At 46.0% G+C, this 17,812-nt stretch overlaps 1 protein-coding gene across 2 annotated transcripts; it reads left to right on the plus strand.

The window, feature by feature from the left end:
- The first annotated feature begins 6,736 nt into the window (after window positions 1–6,736).
- Window positions 6,737–16,703, plus strand: LOC308326549 (LRRN4 C-terminal-like protein). 2 transcript variants are annotated; one of them, XM_080779487.1, is made up of 3 exons: window positions 6,737–6,821; window positions 13,386–13,462; window positions 13,511–16,703. In XM_080779487.1, the coding sequence occupies exons 2-3, from the start codon at window positions 13,394–13,396 to the stop codon at window positions 14,186–14,188; spliced, it is 747 nt and encodes a 248-aa protein (XP_080635613.1). In that variant the 5' UTR covers window positions 6,737–6,821; window positions 13,386–13,393; the 3' UTR covers window positions 14,189–16,703. The 2 variants fall into 2 exon arrangements, with proteins under 2 accessions (XP_080635613.1, XP_080635612.1); XM_080779486.1 differs by having other exon boundaries at window positions 13,386–16,703.
- The last annotated feature ends 1,109 nt before the right edge of the window (window positions 16,704–17,812 follow it).

The following is a 17,812-nucleotide window of genomic DNA, read 5'->3' on the forward strand; positions in this document are numbered from 1 at the left end:
TAAAGTCTAACTCATGTTGATTATAGGTGATGTAAATCCTGAATAATTTTTTGAATTGGAATCCTGAAAAGTTTTCGAATGCATTTAGTTTATAGTTATGTTACCTTTATGATGAACCAAATACAAATACATTTAGTTTATAGTTACATGTTACCTTTATGATGAACCAAATACAAATACATTGGACATTAAAAAAAAAAGACAATAACATTCTAATACTATAGTAATTAGCTGAAATCAATAATTTCTGAAATCATGCAGTATTCTGAATTTCTGATATTAACCTGAGATGTGATTAAAGTGATGGTGGGGGCCGCATGTTGCCCTCATGGTATGGTTTAGAACATGTGTGACATGATATTAACCTGAGATGTGATCAAAGTGATGGTGGGGGCCGCATGTTGCCCTCATGGTATGGTTTAGAACATGTGTGACATGATATTAACCTGAGATGTGATCAAAGTGATGGTGGGGGCCGCATGTTGCCCTCATGGTATGGTTTACAACATGTGTGACATGATATTAACCTGAGATGTGATCAAAGTGATGGTGGGGGCCGCATGTTGCCCTCATGGTATGGTTTAGAACATGTGTGACATGCCTCCATGTCATCGTGTTCTATGAACTTGAGTATGTACTTTGTGAGGACATATAGTGACCTTTGACCTTTGGACCACCTATAGTCCTTCCCTGGAACAGACAGGGCCCACTGGAACTACGACCACCCAGCAGCACACTGCAACCTTCCCTGGAACATTTTGGGTTCCTGAACGCACCCAAAGTGTATGCTATTGGTGTCACACAACCACAGTGACACATGCATGCGGCGGAGCAGGTTTTCCAGTTCGCTGTGTCATGGTCAGCAGTAACAATGACGTGGCATCACTCACAGGCTCTTCTGTGTTTGCTGTGTCATGGTGTCAGCCGTTCTGGAATAAACAGGCCTGGAGGAAAAGGTTTTGAGTCATTCATTCATTAGAACAGTGTCTTACTCACCAGTCACACTGAAACTGAATGTGTTTCATTCAGTTTCAAGTGTGGTGAGTAAGTGTGGTACGCCTTCCCGAGCCATGAGTCCCATAGGGGCAAGAGGCTATCACCTGTTTCTGTAGCCATGAGGCCCATAGGGGCAGGAGCCTATGTCCTGTTTCTGTAGCCATGAGGCCCATAGGGGCAGGAGCCTATCTCCTGTTTCTGTAGCCATGAGGCCCAAAGGGGCAGGAGGCTATCACCTGTTTCTGTAGCCATGAGGCCCAAAGGGGCAGGAGCCTGTCTCCTGTTTCTGTAGCCATGAGGCCCATAGGGGCAGGAGCCTGTCTCCTGTTTCTGTAGCCATGAGGCCCATAGGGGCAGGAGCCTGTCTCCTGTTTCTGTAGCCATGAGGCCCATAGGGGCAGGAGCCTGTCTCCTGTTTCTGTAGCCATGAGGCCCATAGGGGCAGGAGGCTATCACCTGTTTATGTAGCCATGAGGCCCATAGGGGCAGGAGCCTGTCTCCTGTTTCTGTAGCCATGAGGCCCATAGGGGCAGGAGCCTATCTCCTGTTTCTGTAGCCATGAGGCCCATAGGGGCAGGAGCCTATCTCCTGTTTCTGTAGCCATGAGGCCCATAGGGGGCAGGAGCCTATCTCCTGTTTCTGTAGCGTGAGGCCCATAGGAGCAGGAGCCTATCTCCTGTTTCTGTAGCCATGAGGCCCATAGGGGCAGGAGCCTATCTCCTGTTTCTGTAGTCATGAGGCCCATAGGGGCAGGAGCCTATCTCCTGTTTCTGTAGCCATGAGGCCCATAGGGCAGGAGCCTATCTCCTGTTTCTGTAGCCATGAGGCCCATAGTGACAAGCAGGGACTTACCCCCAATCCAACCCTTGATGCTGAGTGCCAAGCAGGGAGGCACTGGGTCCCATTTTTACAGTCTTTGGTATGACCCGGCCGGGGATCGAACCCCAACCTCCCAGTCTCAGGGCGGACACTTTAACCACAAGGCCACTGAGGGACGTCCACTTCGGTCCTACTCACTCGGTAGTAGGACGACACATAGTAGCAGAAAAGGCCCATCCATCATCTATGTCATGGTGTTGGAAATACTGACATGTGGTTGGAGGAGTCAGGAGTGGCTCCGATGAGGTCATGCAAATATTATTACGATACTAGTGCATGATTCAGGAGGTGTGTGTGTGTGTGTGTGTGTGTGTGTGTGTGTGTGTGTGTGTGTGTGTGCGTGCGTGCGTGTAAAGATTTAAATCATTGTTAAACATCTGCATTGCTTAATTAACAAGATGTCTACACAATTAGAATGTAGAAAGTGTTTTATCAACGTTTGCCTCTTATCTCTCCTAGTGGTACAACATCAATAGAGCATGGAATTGTGCATAATCTGATCCAACGACAACTAAATATTATTTAGTTTTGGGTCTGAGAGGCTAAATGTCATCAAACGGTGGTTCCGTGGCTCAAATGCTGAATAAATAAATAAGGGACCTTGATGTGAAAAGGGTTGAAACCCAGTGCTTTAGGACCAGCATGTGAGATCCATCATTATTCTAAACCCATTCTGACCCGAGATCAGATTCTAAAAATGTTCTTCTACATCCTGACAGTTTTCTGACAAAGCTATATGTTTCTATGTCAGTCGTTCTTCGATTTTTCAAAAATAGCAGACATATACAAGCTCGTAGCGCGGCACTCGGTGGCGCGCTGTGAGCTTGTAGATCTGCTATTTTTCAATAGCTAAATTTTAACATAATGTTTAAAACACCAAAAGGGGTCCCGCCCCAAAATGGGATAAACTGTTTGGCAGGAAACGCACAAACACGCCCACTCGCTCCGAGCTGTACAGGGTATCATAATATGTACCCCAGACAGCTGTGGATGTGATTTATTCCATTGTTAAAGATAACATATTAGTCAATACTTGGCCCGGTTATGTTTTCCACTTAAAGGCTATCAAAAGTTTAGCCGGTAACAAACACACACACACACACACACACACACACACACACACACACACACACACACACACACACACACACACAGTCACACAGTCACACACAGTCACACACAGTCACACACACACACACACACACACACACACACACACACACACAGTCACACAGTCACACACAGTCACACACACACACACACACACACACACACACACACACACACACACACACACACACAGTCACACACACACACACACACACACACACACACACACACACACACACACACACACACACACACACACACACACACACACACGTCTGTAAAGTGGTTTCATCATTGTTTATATATGAGGAACTACATGGCTACATTTCTTTTTTTTAAATGAATATCTTAGGGTGGAGACTTGGAGTAAATCACGTGAGATACAGCTAGAAAGAAACCTTCCAAAAAGATCACGTTTTTTCCCACAGGCGATGAAACCGGACAGGGTTTGTGTTTCTTGTATTTCATGTCTAGACTCAGAGTATAATGTATAATTTATTGCAGTGAAAGTTAGTAACCAAATTCACCCATTCACACACACATTCACACAGCGATGGCGGAGGAAACCATGCAAGGCACCAACCTGCAATTGTCAGAGTCTTGCTCAAGGACACATGGACACTAACTCTGGGGGAGCCCACAGGTATCGAACCGGGAACCTTGCCGATTCCATCCGGCCACTGACCCATTTGTGAAGTACTCTGTGACCTCAGTGACCTCAATGACCTCAGTCTAAATTGGCTATTCTCGCAACAATCCTCAGAGGTTAACGCCTATCTTAAGAACTAAAAAAGAGAATTAAAATCCCAGCTGTTTTTCAACTGAGTGGAGGAGGAGGAGGAGGGGGGGGGGAGGAGGAGGGAGGGGGGGAGGAGGAGGAGGAGGGGGGAGGAGGAGGGAGGGGGGGAGGAGGAGGAGGGGGGGGGGGGGGGAGGAGGAGGAGGGGGAAGGATGGGGAGGAGGGGGAGAGTTGAGTTCCTCCACAAGTCTGGTCAGGTTGGTTTTCCGGTGCCGTGACTGGTCTCTGGTGACTGTGTGGGTTGGTGCGCGCGCACGCTCACATGCACGCTCGCACGCACACACGCTCGCATGCACGCACGCACGCACGCACGCACGCACGTTTGTATGGCACAAAGTTTGTAACAGTAGCGAAAAATTCCAAATCTACAAGCTTATCTCACAACAGGTCACAGCACGGCGTTGGGTTGTGTGAGCTTGTAGATCGGCTGAATCAGGGAAGTAAGAACGGTGAACCTGTGACTGCTCAGATTCTATAGGCATGTTGTTTTAAACTTGTTTATTGCCATTATAATATAAGGTCATTTACAGGCAATTTGTTTCATATTATAAGACATTTTTTTAAGTGTAAAAGTAAAATAAGTGACATTACAAGAAAAAAAAAGATAAAAAAAACTAAAATACATAGTAATATTATTAATATTATGTGCCTTATGCGAGTGCCTTGGGGGTTTAGTTTAGTTTATTTTTTTTAGTTTAGTTTATTTCGCACAATAAAAACAGTACAAAAAGGTAACATCAATAAAATAAGTGTGTGCAGGTGAGAAAAGAAACCCAGGGAGGGCTTATAAGTGGTTCTCACCAAAGTTAATATACAATTTAAACAAATAGTAATATACAAATATTAAGACAAAGTAATCAAACATAGGTATGGAAAATAACAAAAACAAAAAAAAATCTGCTTCCACATGTTCTGCCACTAACTAAAAGTTAGGGAGGTTAATTTGTAACTGGGCTGTCATATATTCATATATTCCATCTGTAACTGGGCTGTCATATATTCATATATTCCATCTTATATATTTGTTTAACTCTTTGTATAGCCACTGATCAATAGTAGGGAGGCCTGCCTCTAATATGTTTATAGTTAAATAATCCATGAATCAGTCACGTCTTGGTTGAAGAATTAAGGCTTAGTTTTAGTGGACGAGTCATTTTGTTTATCCTTTTCTCTCCTGCTGAAGTGTTCATTGAAACACGCCGTACAACTGAATCTCTCTATAAACATTTACTTCTTCCATTCTAGCCATGTTAAAGTAGTCATTGTGAAACACGACGTACAACTGAATCTCTTGTAAAGTCTAGATATAAATATTCAATTCTTCCATTCTCTAGGCATGTTGTATAGTCATTGTGAGTCTAGATATAAACATGTTGTAGTCATTGTGAAGTCAGGATTACAGACAGTTACCAACCTGGAAAGGTTTAATGAAAGCCCACATGAACAGCGTCCGTATTCTGGGGCAGACATTCTGCAAATTCCTACAATTCCTGACTTTCCTGTACACAGACTGTAACCTTTACAGTATACTTTACTGTACACTTTACAGTACAAAGTGATCAGAATTACACTCCTATGGAGTCTGGCCTCCTTTCATGACGACGCCCGGAAGAGAATCCCCCATAGAATTACACTCCTATGGAGTCTGGCCTCCTTTCATGACGACGCCCGGAAGAGAATCCCCCATAGAATTACACTCCTATGGAGTCTGGCCTCCTTTCATGACGACGCCCGGAAGAGAATCCCCCATTCATTCTTTCCCCATAGACGTTTCACTTACAGAATTCTTTAAAGGGACACTTCACCCTTTTTGCAAAAAGATATATGTTAATGACGTTTAGAAGCTTTAGAACACTTTCCTGGGGGTATTTATGTGTGTAATATGTGGTTTTAGATATTTTAGATTGTAGCAGTGAGCCTGTTGTCTCTGATGTCATGGACACTGGGCTCACTTCCTTCCTGGACTACATGTTGTCTCAGTAAGACAGCTCTCCCCCCTATCCACAAGGAGGAGCAGTGCACCAAAGAATTATGGGAATTGTAGTCCAGGAAGGTAGTGAGACCAGTGTCCATGACATCAGAGACAACAGGCTCACTGCTACAATCTAAAATATCTAAAACCACATATTACACACATAAAGACCCCCAGGAAAGTGTTCTAAAGCTTCTAAACGTCATTAACATATATATTTTTGCAAAAAGGGTGAAGTGTCCCTTTAAGCCTCAGACAAAGCCCACTGTTGTTTTGGGTCGATCAGATAATAAGAAAGAAGAAGAACATTGTGTTGTATTGTCATGATTTGTCACAACAAGAGTTGGCTTCGTCCGAAACTTATAGGTCTTTAAATAAATACATGTAAGTGTGTGTGTGTGTGTGTGTGTGTGTGTGTGTGTGTGTGCGCGTGTTGTGGTTGAACCACATTAAACCCATGCAGTTTCTGGGACTTCACAGATGGGATATTTCTGACATCCAGATTTGGAAGGGGGGCGAGCATAGAGCCCTGTGGGACGCCGCTCCACCAGCACATGCTGTGTTACATTAACATGGTCTTGAAGCGATCGACTCGGCGCACGCATATTAGTCGACACATTCCTGTCTGTGACTATTTAGTCGAGGAAATTAAGCTCTGTGGTAACTGGTAATGATACTGTGAAGTAATCATTACCACTACCTCAGTACTGCACTGCTCGCGCACGCACGCACGCACACACACATGACTGTAAAAGCATTATGAGAGCGCATGCATGGAGGTGGAGCTGTGTGTGTGTGTGTGTGTGTGTGTGTGTGTGTGTGTGTGAGAGAGAGAGAGAGAGAGAGAGAGAGAGAGAGGAGCAGTACGTTTGGGGGAGGGTTTGGAAAGAAGGAGGTGGTTATCGGACAGATGGGAAAAACATATAAAGACACCATGAGAGAGAGAGACAGAGAGAGAGAGAGAGAGAGAGAGAGAGAGAGACAGAGAGAGAGAGTGAGAGAGAGACAGCCGATAGTACCGGAGATAACGGTCCCTTTTCGACTACAGCCTTGTAAACACAACAGGTACGGTGACGTTTCTTTCCGTTGTTCATTGTCTATAATTATGTTTGTATTCATGGATTCAAGCTTTATCTATATTTGAAGAGAGAAAACATGAATCGTCATTCATTTGGGTTCTTGTTCTGGTTCTTGTCCTGCTATAACTATAACTCCGGGAACGCTTTAGACTTTAGAGGTGGGGTCCAGGGACCCCCTGTGGGGTCCAGGGACCCCCTGTGGGGTCCTTGAGGGGGGAATGGACCCTTTTAACACGTCTGTAACTCAGGTTCACGGGCGTCCTTGGATTTAAAATGTTTGCGAACCACTGCCTTAGAGAGCCATGAATGAGAATTGTTCCTGATGTGATATCAGGAATAATAAGTTAACCCCTAACCCTGTATACAGGGTTATGGGTTAACCCCTAACTCTGTATACAGGGTTAGGGGTTAATCCCTAACTACAGGGTTAGGGGTTAGGGGTTAACCCCTAACTCTGTATACAGGGTTAGGGGTAACCTAACCCCTAACCCTGTATACAGACAAGAACATTTACAGCATTGATTCCACATTATATGATATGGACACAAAGTACAACAATATAATACGTGTTTATACAGAAACAGAACCTTATAACCAAAGATTGTTGGTTGCAATGTCGGACTATACTCGTTAGACGTAGATATAATAGAAGTATATATACTCATGTTACAGGTAAAAGTCCTGAATTCAAAATGTACTTGAGTAAAAGTACCTGTCAGGTGTAAAGCAGCAACTTGGACACTCAGGCATGAAGGGAGCATGAGTCAAGTCCGTTGCTCTCCCCAGGTTGGCGGAGGGTGTGTAGAGCCCAGGATCACAGTAGATGATTGGCACATAGGGGTGAAAAATGGGTTACAAAATCGTGGGATAAAAAAGAAAGAAAAAAAAAAAAAAAGTACAAAAGTATTTGTATCAAAATGTACTTAAAGTATCAAGCGTAGAAAAGTACGCACTCACTGTGCAGAATGTTTCCTTTCAAGTTTTCAAACAAAAAAACAACATTTTGAAAATAGCAGATCTACAAGCTCACGATGTGTCACATGGCGACGCATTGTGAACTTGTAGATTGGCTGTTTTCAAATGGTCGAAATGCATTATGGTCTGAAATGGTTAATGTATGTTTGGTAATAATAATCAAAAAAATCTCAAAAAACTGTCAGGGTGCGTTCAGCAGTACGACCAAAAGGCAGGATTCACAGTTCAGGATGTTGATTAAACTATAACTTAAACTTCCAATAAAATGGGGCAGGCAAAATAAGGACACCGTAGACATTATACACTCTGACATGAAATGACGATTTGACATTAAAAGGAACTGAACAAACTGGGGTATATAAATAGACAAAGACTAACTAGACACAGGTGAACTCAAAATACAATCAATCACAGGATAGGCTAACAGGACTAAAGAGGACACACAGGTGAAAACATCACAAGGTATAGGTGAGACAAGGTAGGGAACAGCAACTAGGCAGACAGGAAACACTAGGGACCATACTACAAAATAAGATACACAAAACCAACAGAGTAACAGAAAACCAAACAGAACAGGAAGACAAGGCATACAACATACAGAGAATAACAGAATAAGTCCGAAGGACTGCAGTATAGTAAACATTAGACTGCAGTATTAGTAAACATTAGACTGCAGTATTAGTAAACATTAGACTGCAGTATTAGTAAACATTAGACTGCAGTATTAGTAAACATTAGACTGCAGTATTAGTAAACATTAGACTGCAGTATTAGTAAACATTAGACTGCAGAATTAGTAAAAATTAGACTGCAGTATTAGTAAACATTAGACTGCAGTATTAGTAAACATTAGACTGCAGTATTAGTAAACATTAGACTGCAGTATTAGTAAACATTAGACTGCAGTATTAGTAAACATTAGACTGCAGTATTAGTAAACATTAGACTGCAGTATTAGTAAACATTAGACTGCAGTATTAGTAAACATTAGACTGCAGAATTAGTAAACATTAGACTGCAGTATTAGTAAACATTAGACTGCAGTATTAGTAAACATTAGACTGCAGTATTAGTAAACATTAGACATCAATATTAGTAAGTACAAAGGAACAAAAGTACAAAAGAATAGTAACAACAACTTCCTTTCTTGACTGAAGCATGAAATACAGAACATAAATCAACCACATAACCATTACGGTCAAGCCAAATATTAGTCCAGTGGTTTGGACCTATAAGTCCAAACCATTTACCCGCTGAGAGCTGTTCATGAGGTGCAGCCTCTGCCCCCGCCAGCGGGGGCAGAGGCTGCACCTCATGGGTAACCATGGGTAACCTGCAGGGTAACTGGACTAAGCTCAAGAACTTGTTTACAGCCAGGCCCTGCTCATAGAACATTTCATGGTAGGGGTTCAATGCCTTGTCCATAAAGGGCACTTCAGCGGTGGTCATTTTGAACGTGGCGGTCCGGGGATACGAACTATAGCGACCTTCCGATATCAAGACCGCTCCTCAAAAGCGTTGGGCCACCGCTGCCTCTTTGGTACATTGCATTCCACTCCACTACATCTCAGAGGCAAATATTCTACTTTTATTTTGAAAAACGTAGTTACTAAATGTTTTGATTATTATCACCAAACATACATTAACCCATTCTGACCGGGCACCCATTTTGGTGTTGGCATCATGTTATGCTTTAGCTATTGAAAAATAGCAGATCTACAAGCTCATATCGCGCCACCGAGTGGCGCGATACGAGCTTGTAGGTCTGCTATTTTTGAAAAATTCGAAGAACGACTGACATTTTTAGAATCTGATCTCAGGTCAGAATGGGTTAATCAGACCAGTGTGTTGTCCAGTGGAAACCTCGTATGAATCTGATCTCAGGTCAGAATGGGTTAACCATTTCAGCCCTATTGTGTATGTATACAGTATACATACATTTCGACCATTTGAAGACAGCCGATCGACGAGCTCACAATGCGTTGCGATGTGACGCATTGTGAGCTTGTAGATCCTTGACTGCTGACAGGCTGTGTTCTGGTTCTTGGGGGTGTAACGGAGCGTTGCACAATAACCCATTCAGGACGGGAACCCCTTCACACGTCTTTTAAAGGATTATGTCACACTTTAGCTATTGGAAAATAGCAGATCTACAAGCTCGTAGCGTGGCACTCGGTGCTGCGCTACGAGCTTGTAGATCTGCTATTTATGAAAAATCGAAAATGCAAAATCGCATATGCATTCTTTCAGAACGTTAGGGGGGGGTCCCTGTACATTAACCATTTCAGCCCTATTGTGTATGTATACAGTATACATACATTTCGACCATTTGAAGACAGCCGATCGACGAGCTCACAATGCGTTGCGATGTGACGCATTGTGAGCTTGTAGATCCTTGACTGCTGACAGGCTGTGTTCTGGTTCTTGGGGGTGTAACGGAGCGTTGCACAATAACCCAGATTCCAGTGTGGAATGCAGCGTGCGTGCCAGAGGCCCACAGGATCCATTCACACACACGGCCCGTGTTGTGGCAGCTGTGTGTGTGTGTGTGTGTGTGGGCGTGTGTGTGGGGGCGTGTGCGTGTGTGTGCGTGTGTGTGTGTGTGTGTGCGTTCCTTCTGGAAGGGAACCTGCGATTGAACCCAAATCATTAGTACACACTATAACACAGCACTTCAAAACAGCTACGCCGCCACTCGAGGTCTGATTCGTGTACCACCTGTGAGGGTACACGTGAGCCCGGTAGAATTCGTATAGGTTTCGCTTCTCCAACTCCACAATTTACATTTTAGGCATTATATTTAGCAGGCGCTTTAACCCATTCTGACCGGGCACCCATTTTGGTGTTGGCATCATGTTATGCTTTAGCTATTGAAAAATAGCAGATCTACAAGCTCATATCGCGCCACCGAGTGGCGCGATATGAGCTTGTAGGTCTGCTATTTTTGAAAAATTCGAAGAACGACTGACATTTTTAGAATCTGATCTCAGGTCAGAATGGGTTCATCAGATCCAGTGTGTGTCCAGTGGAAACCTCGTATGAATCTGATCTCAGGTCAGAATGGGTTAAATCCAGTACAGTCGCAATACAGTCGCTCTTATTCCAGAGTGACTTACAGTAAGCAAGAACAACAGATGGTGAATACATCACATACACAGAAACAGTCATCTAGGATCATAATTATGTAAGCTTAGCTATAAGAGAACCTGACATGAATCCGTCCAACAGTGTAATTATCTATATTGTAATTAAACTATATGGGATGCTATAATGTCTACATAATATAAAATATAAAACCGTTAAGAGTGAAGACATGTATAGCATTTATAAACAATGTCAAGAAATAGTATAGCAGAAATAGTCCGAAATGTGTGGTTGCTGTCGGGCAGAACTGTGTTATTGTTGTCACGATGTGTGTCAGGTTGTGGACCCAGATGCAGAACAAGCAGGCAGGCAGGTAAAGTCCAGTATTTATTAGAGCAAAAAACATAACAGCTTACATGACGAGGCAACAGCAGGACAAAACAGGCAGGAACACAAAGTAACATCAAACTTTGATCTGGCAGTGTGAGAGCAGAATGAGTCCAGTACTGATAGACTACAAGCTGATCGTGAAGCAAAACACAGGTGAGTGTAATCAGGCAACTGCCGGCTAACGACAGAAATGGAGACAGGTGTGTAACAGGGAAAGAGGCGAGACAAGACAGGCAACAACTAGGCAAAACCGGAAATACTAAGACACACTATACAAAATAAGGGTAACTTACACAGTTCACAGTCAGATCATAACAATTGTGTTATTGTGGACGACTGACAAAGCATTACACTGGTTGACAACACGGTCCACCATGTTCAATTCATCGGAACATTTAGAGACGTACACAGATATACACTTCTAAACAAGAACTAAACAAGAAATCATCATATAAAGAAAGTAGAAAGTCAGTATAAGGGGAAAAGGGGGGCCAGGCAGCTGGCTGGCTGACGGCCGGGGACGAAGCCCTTTACGATTTGCGTCACGCTTGAGCCCGATTTGGAACTTTCCACATTCATCAGAACATTTAGAGACAAAACCACAAAACCACCGGCTTCATTCTGCAGGAGCTGAGCTGCTGACGGCTTTCATTAACTCATTCAGACCTTCATTCTGCAGGAGCTGGGCTGCTGACGGCTTTCATTAACTCATTCAGACCGTCATTCTGCAGGAGCTGAGCTGCTGACGGCTTTCATTAACTCATTCAGACCTTCATTCTGCAGGAGCTGAGCTGCTGACGGCTTTCATTAACTCATTCAGACCGTCATTCTGCAGGAGCTGAGCTGCTGACGGCTTTCATTAACTCATTCAGACCTTCATTCTGCAGGAGCTGAGCTGCTGACGGCTTTCATTAACTCATTCAGACCTCATTCATGGTCTGAAACGCTGAGTCACTCCACAGCTCTGAAACGCTAATATTTCTTAGACACTTATAGGGCTGTATTTTGCGTGTCTTAAGTACCAGGACGATGTTGTTTAGGCGGGTCACTGATTTCATCCAATCAGGACGACGTTGTTTAGGCGGGTCACCGATTTCATCCAATCAGGACGACGTTGTTTAGGCGGGTCACTGATTTCATCCAATCAGGACGACGTTGTTTAGGCGGGTCACCGATTTCATCCAATCAGGACGACGTTGTTTAGGCGGGTCACTAATGTTGAGCCAATCATATACATTGGACCTGTTCCAGTTGCACTTTTGCCATCTTATTTTTTTTTTTGTGTGTGTGTCGTCGCTTGCCACTGCTCTCTCCTAATTGGATGGAATTGGTATCCCAACCTGAACATGTATTTCCAGAGGTCAGCGAGGGGGCCTATAGCTCTGGTTTCCGTAGCGTGAGACAGCTGTTTCCTTCCTGTGAGACATCTATTTCCTAAGCGTGACTCGTGAGGCAGCTTCGAGTACCCACCCTGGATATGACATGATACTAGTGTGAGACAGTACACCACCCTGGATATGACATGATACTAGTGTGAGACAGTACACCACCCTGGATATGACATGATACTAGTGTGAGACAGTATACCACCCTGGATATGATGTTAGTATGACACATGACAATTTGCAACACTAGATTGATTTATAATGGGATGACTCTAGAGTTGCAATACCCTCCATATGACTCCCCCATTCATCTAAATTGCATTTGCAATCTGCCTGTCTTAAACCACTTTAAACTCACCAAACATTGCAGCTGTAAGGAAAGCTTGAATTATCCTCTTTCAAACTGCAAAGCGTTTGTTTCAGAAGAGTCCATGTTATGAGCTACTTTGTCAAGACATTCTGTGCATGTGATTCGTTTTCTAAGTGCTGGAGTTTGGAAGCGTTTTCTTGTACTTTATACCTCATACTAAGCATTACCTAACCCTCCATCATTTAGCTGGGGTGGGACCACCTGGAACCCCCTCAGGGACCGCCTGGAACCCCCTCAGGGACCACAGGTTGAGAACAACTGGAATTAGTATAGACGATGAGTTCCATTTGAATGCACCCTAAACTAAAGGAGCGTGTGTGTGTGTGTGTGTGTGTTTGATCTGCAGGTGACAGCATGGTGTCTGCCAGCAGTCTGGTGGTGATCCTAACGCTCGGCCTCCTTAGAGGCGGCTCGTGTTCAGCCGCGCCATCGGGGGGGAGCGGCCCAGCGCCATCGGGGGGGAGCGGCCCAGCGCCATCGGGGGGGAGCGGCATTCCCACGCCGGCTCTGCGACCGCGAGGATTCCTGTACGCCACGGAGGATTACGACAACTTTTCCGACGAGCCGCTGGCCGCCGCCACTCCCCCCACGCACCGGCCCGTCCTGCCGGGGGGCGGGGCCGGCGGAGCGGCCCGACTCTGCGACTACGACGTGTGCCGCGAGAAGCAGACGCCGTGCGCGCAGCTGGCGGCCGCCAGCGGGTGCTTCTGTCCCGGCGTCTCGTCCTACAGCGACCCCCCGGAGCCCCCCGTCCTGAAGTCCGTGTCCTCCTCCTCCCCCCAGGGGGGCGGAGCCGAGGCCACGGTGCGCTGGTGCGCGCCGTACTCCTCCGTCAACGCCTACCTGGTGACGGTCGGCGGGAGGGACCGCGCGGAGTTCGGTAGCGAGCGGCGGAGCGGCGCCCTGGGCGGCGTGGAGCGGGGGACGCGGGTCTGCGTGGTGGCGCTCAACGACAAGGGGCGGAGCGCCGAGGGCGCCGAGTCGTGCACGACGTACCGTCCTGACGGGAGCAGCGCCGGCGCCTCCTCCTGGCTGAGAGCGGGACTGATCGGCGGAGCGCTGGGCTTCCTGGTGCTGCTGTCCTTAGCTCTCCTGCTCTGGAGACACAGGACCAGGAGGAGGAGAGCCCAGGCCACCATCTCCTCTTAGCTCTGGAGACACAGGACCAGGAGGAGGAGAGCCCAGGCCACCATCTCCTCTTAGCTCTGCTGCTCTGGAGACACAGGACCAGGAGGAGGAGAGCCCAGGCCACCATCTCCTCTTAGCTCTGCTGCTCTGGAGACACAGGACCAGGAGGAGGAGAGCCCAGGCCACCATCTCCTCTTAGCTCTGCTGCTCTGGAGACACAGGACCAGGAGGAGGAGAGCCCAGGCCACCATCTCCTCTTAGCTCTGCTGCTCTGGAGACACAGGACCAGGAGGAGGAGAGCCCAGGCCACCATCTCCTCTTAGCTCTGCTGCTCTGGAGACACAGGACCAGGAGGAGGAGAGCCCAGGCCACCATCTCCTCTTAGCTCTGCTGCTCTGGAGACACAGGACCAGGAGGAGGAGAGCCCAGGCCACCATCTCCTCTTAGCTCTGCTCTGGAGACACAGGACCAGGAGGAGGAGAGCCCAGGCCACCATCTCCTCTTAGCTCTGCTGCTCTGGAGACACAGGACCAGGAGGAGGAGAGCCCAGGCCACCATCTCCTCTTAGCTCTGCTCTGGAGACACAGGACCAGGAGGAGGAGAGCCCAGGCCACCATCTCCTCTTAGCTCTGCTGCTCTGGAGACACAGGACCAGGAGGAGGAGAGCCCAGGCCACCATCTCCTCTTAGCTCTGCTCTGGAGACACAGGACCAGGAGGAGGAGAGCCCAGGCCACCATCTCCTCTTAGCTCTGCTCTGGAGACACAGGACCAGGAGGAGGAGAGCCCAGGCCACCATCTCCTCTTAGCTCTGCTGCTCTGGAGACACAGGACCAGGAGGAGGAGAGCCCAGGCCACCATCTCCTCTTAGCCAGCGGATTCAAGTGAAAATCAAGGTTTACTTATCAAGCCGATCTTATCGATCTACTGCACATGAGCCTACTGAGAGACGCCAAGCCTCCTCAAACCAGTGTTGTTTTCGTCGACTAAAACTAAGACGAAAAATGTTCGTCGACTACCTTTTTTCACTGACTAAACCAAACCAAAGTGTAAAATATGTCATTACAACGACATCAAGGCCTGTCAAAACACATTTTAGACTAAAATCGTATGACATTTAGTCGACTAAAACTAGACTGAACACTAGAACATTCCAGGTGACTAAAATGTGACTAAAACTAAGTGAAAACTATTCAAGAGACTATGACTAAAACTAGAAATTTGCTGCCAAAAACAACCCTGCCTCAAACCCTAACAACCTAAACATAACGGCGAGCTCGTCGCGGCGTGGTCCCACACCTTAACCCATTCTGACCTGAGATCAGATTCATACAAAGGTTTCCACTGGACACACACTGGTCTGATTAACCCATTCTGACCTGAGATCAGATTCTAAAAAAATGTCAGTCGTTCTTCGATTTTTCAAAAACAGCAGACCTACAAGCTCGTAGCGCGCCACTCGGTGGCGCGCTATGAGCTTGTAGATCTGCTATTTTTCAATAGCTAAAGCATAACATGATGCTAACACCCAAAACGGGTTCCCGTTCAGAATGGGTTAATCGTCGGTTTCATTTCATCAATGCCAACTCCGGCCAGTAGGCTCCCAGAGTACATGCAGCAGGTCGATTAGATCGGCTTGATAAGTATAGCCTACTGGAAAATAATGGGTGGATATTCCATTGGAAGCGGGTGTCCTCAGCCCTCCTGCTGTGGAGACACCATGGAGGAGGAAAGCCCAGGCCAGGGTCTCCTCCACGCAGAGGCAGAACGGACAGAGTGACGTTGTTGTGAATGTATTATGCATGTACGCCGATGACATCATGTTTGTATCGCAAACGTACATTTATTTATATGATGAGACAATGTGTGTCTTCCATGAGAGAGAGAGACAGAGATACAGAGAGAGAGAGAGAGAGAGAGAGAACTCCACCCAAAACTCCACCCACACCTCTGCAGTGTCAAATGTCAAAGTCGGACGATTTGTCACACACGTTACCGCAGTGACATTTGTTCTCCGCATTTGACCCATCTCTCTTGGAGCGCTGAGCCCCCAATCCAACCCTTGATGCTGAGTGTCAAGCAGGGAGGCATTGGGTCTTTGGTATGACCCGGCCCGGGGGTTTGAACCCCGAGCACCCAGTTTCAGGGCGGACACTCTAACCACAAGGCCACTGTCTGGCCAACTTTGTGAAACGCAGGTGGAAGACTTTGTTCCTGGTGTACAGAGACATTACAGCGCTTTCTTTAAATTGGTTCTCAATGTGCGGTCCAGGGACCCCCAGGGGGTCCGGCGGTCCCCTGCACTGTATTGATTGATTGATTGATTGATTGATTGATGTTGAGGAGGAACCAAGTGAACCGTATGGATCTGTAACTGTCATTATCTTAATGATGCCTAATCTTATTGCCTAACCCTCTAAATCTTTTTTTTTTTTTTTTTAAACAATGTTTTATCATTGGTGGAGAGGTTTGTCTAACCCATGTTATGCTTAGCTGTGATTGGACCATAGCAGTTTGGGGAGGGGCTTAGCTATAGGTCAATTACGGTCCCCTGCACTGTATTGATTGATTGATTGATTGATTGATTGATGTTGAGGAGGAACCAAGTGAACCGTATGGATCTGTAACTGTCATTATCTTAATGATGCCTAATCTTATTGCCTAACCCTCTAAATCTTTTTTTTTTTTTTTTTAAACAATGTTTTATCATTGGTGGAGAGGTTTGTCTAACCCATGTTATGCTTAGCTGTGATTGGACCATAGCAGTTTGGGGAGGGGCTTAGCTATAGGTCAATTATACATCTATCTTTCGAATAGTAACACTTATGCGACTGACAGATACAACTAGATAAAACACATATAAAAAAGGGCATTTCCTTCATCAGGGTGACTCAGGCTATGTGGCCCAATGAACGACTAGATGGGTTTTTATTATTATTATTTACATTATATTATACATATTCCTTAACAATAAAGACTCATTGTTTTCCACAAGAGTGCCTTAGTCGTTATCTTTTGTGAATCATTAAAAAAGAAAGTCTGTTCTGTGATTTAAATGTAAATCATGTTGCTGTTCTGTAATTACAATGTCCACCCACAGGACACAGCCAGGAAGGGAAAGAGGCGTCTCCAGACAGGAGGGTCGAGGACAGAGATTCAGGACTCCTGAGACGGTGTCGCCTAGTCTCCTCATCGACTCATAACCTTCACTCATAGGCCCTCATTTATCAACCGTGCGTACGCCAACATATGGGTGCACGCCGAAATTGCCGACATTTTCGAGATTTACCATTCCCGGCAAAGCTTGAAATTGAACGTGACAACGTTCAAAACCCACGTCTGCTCCGCAGCTGGCGTACGCTTTTTCCTTGACTGTTTTTCTGTCTTGTCCTGCGGGACAACGGCCAGCGGCCGCACGCCGTGGGCCAGCTGCGCCACATGGCCTGGCAGGTGTGCGCCGCCGTGCGCTTCCTGCACGACGACAACCGGCTGACGCACACCGACCTGAAGCCTGGCGCTGGCCGACTGTGCCTGTCTGTGTGTCTGTCCCGCTGTTACCCAAATATGGAGTGTGTTGCATCAATCACAAACAAATCACTCCGCTCCATATATGGGCACAAAAGGGGCCAGGTCAAAAACTTAACTTA

Source organism: Protomyctophum bolini (genome assembly GCF_963924005.1).
Source record: "Protomyctophum bolini genome assembly, chromosome: 13".
NCBI lineage: Eukaryota > Metazoa > Chordata > Actinopteri > Myctophiformes > Myctophidae > Protomyctophum > Protomyctophum bolini.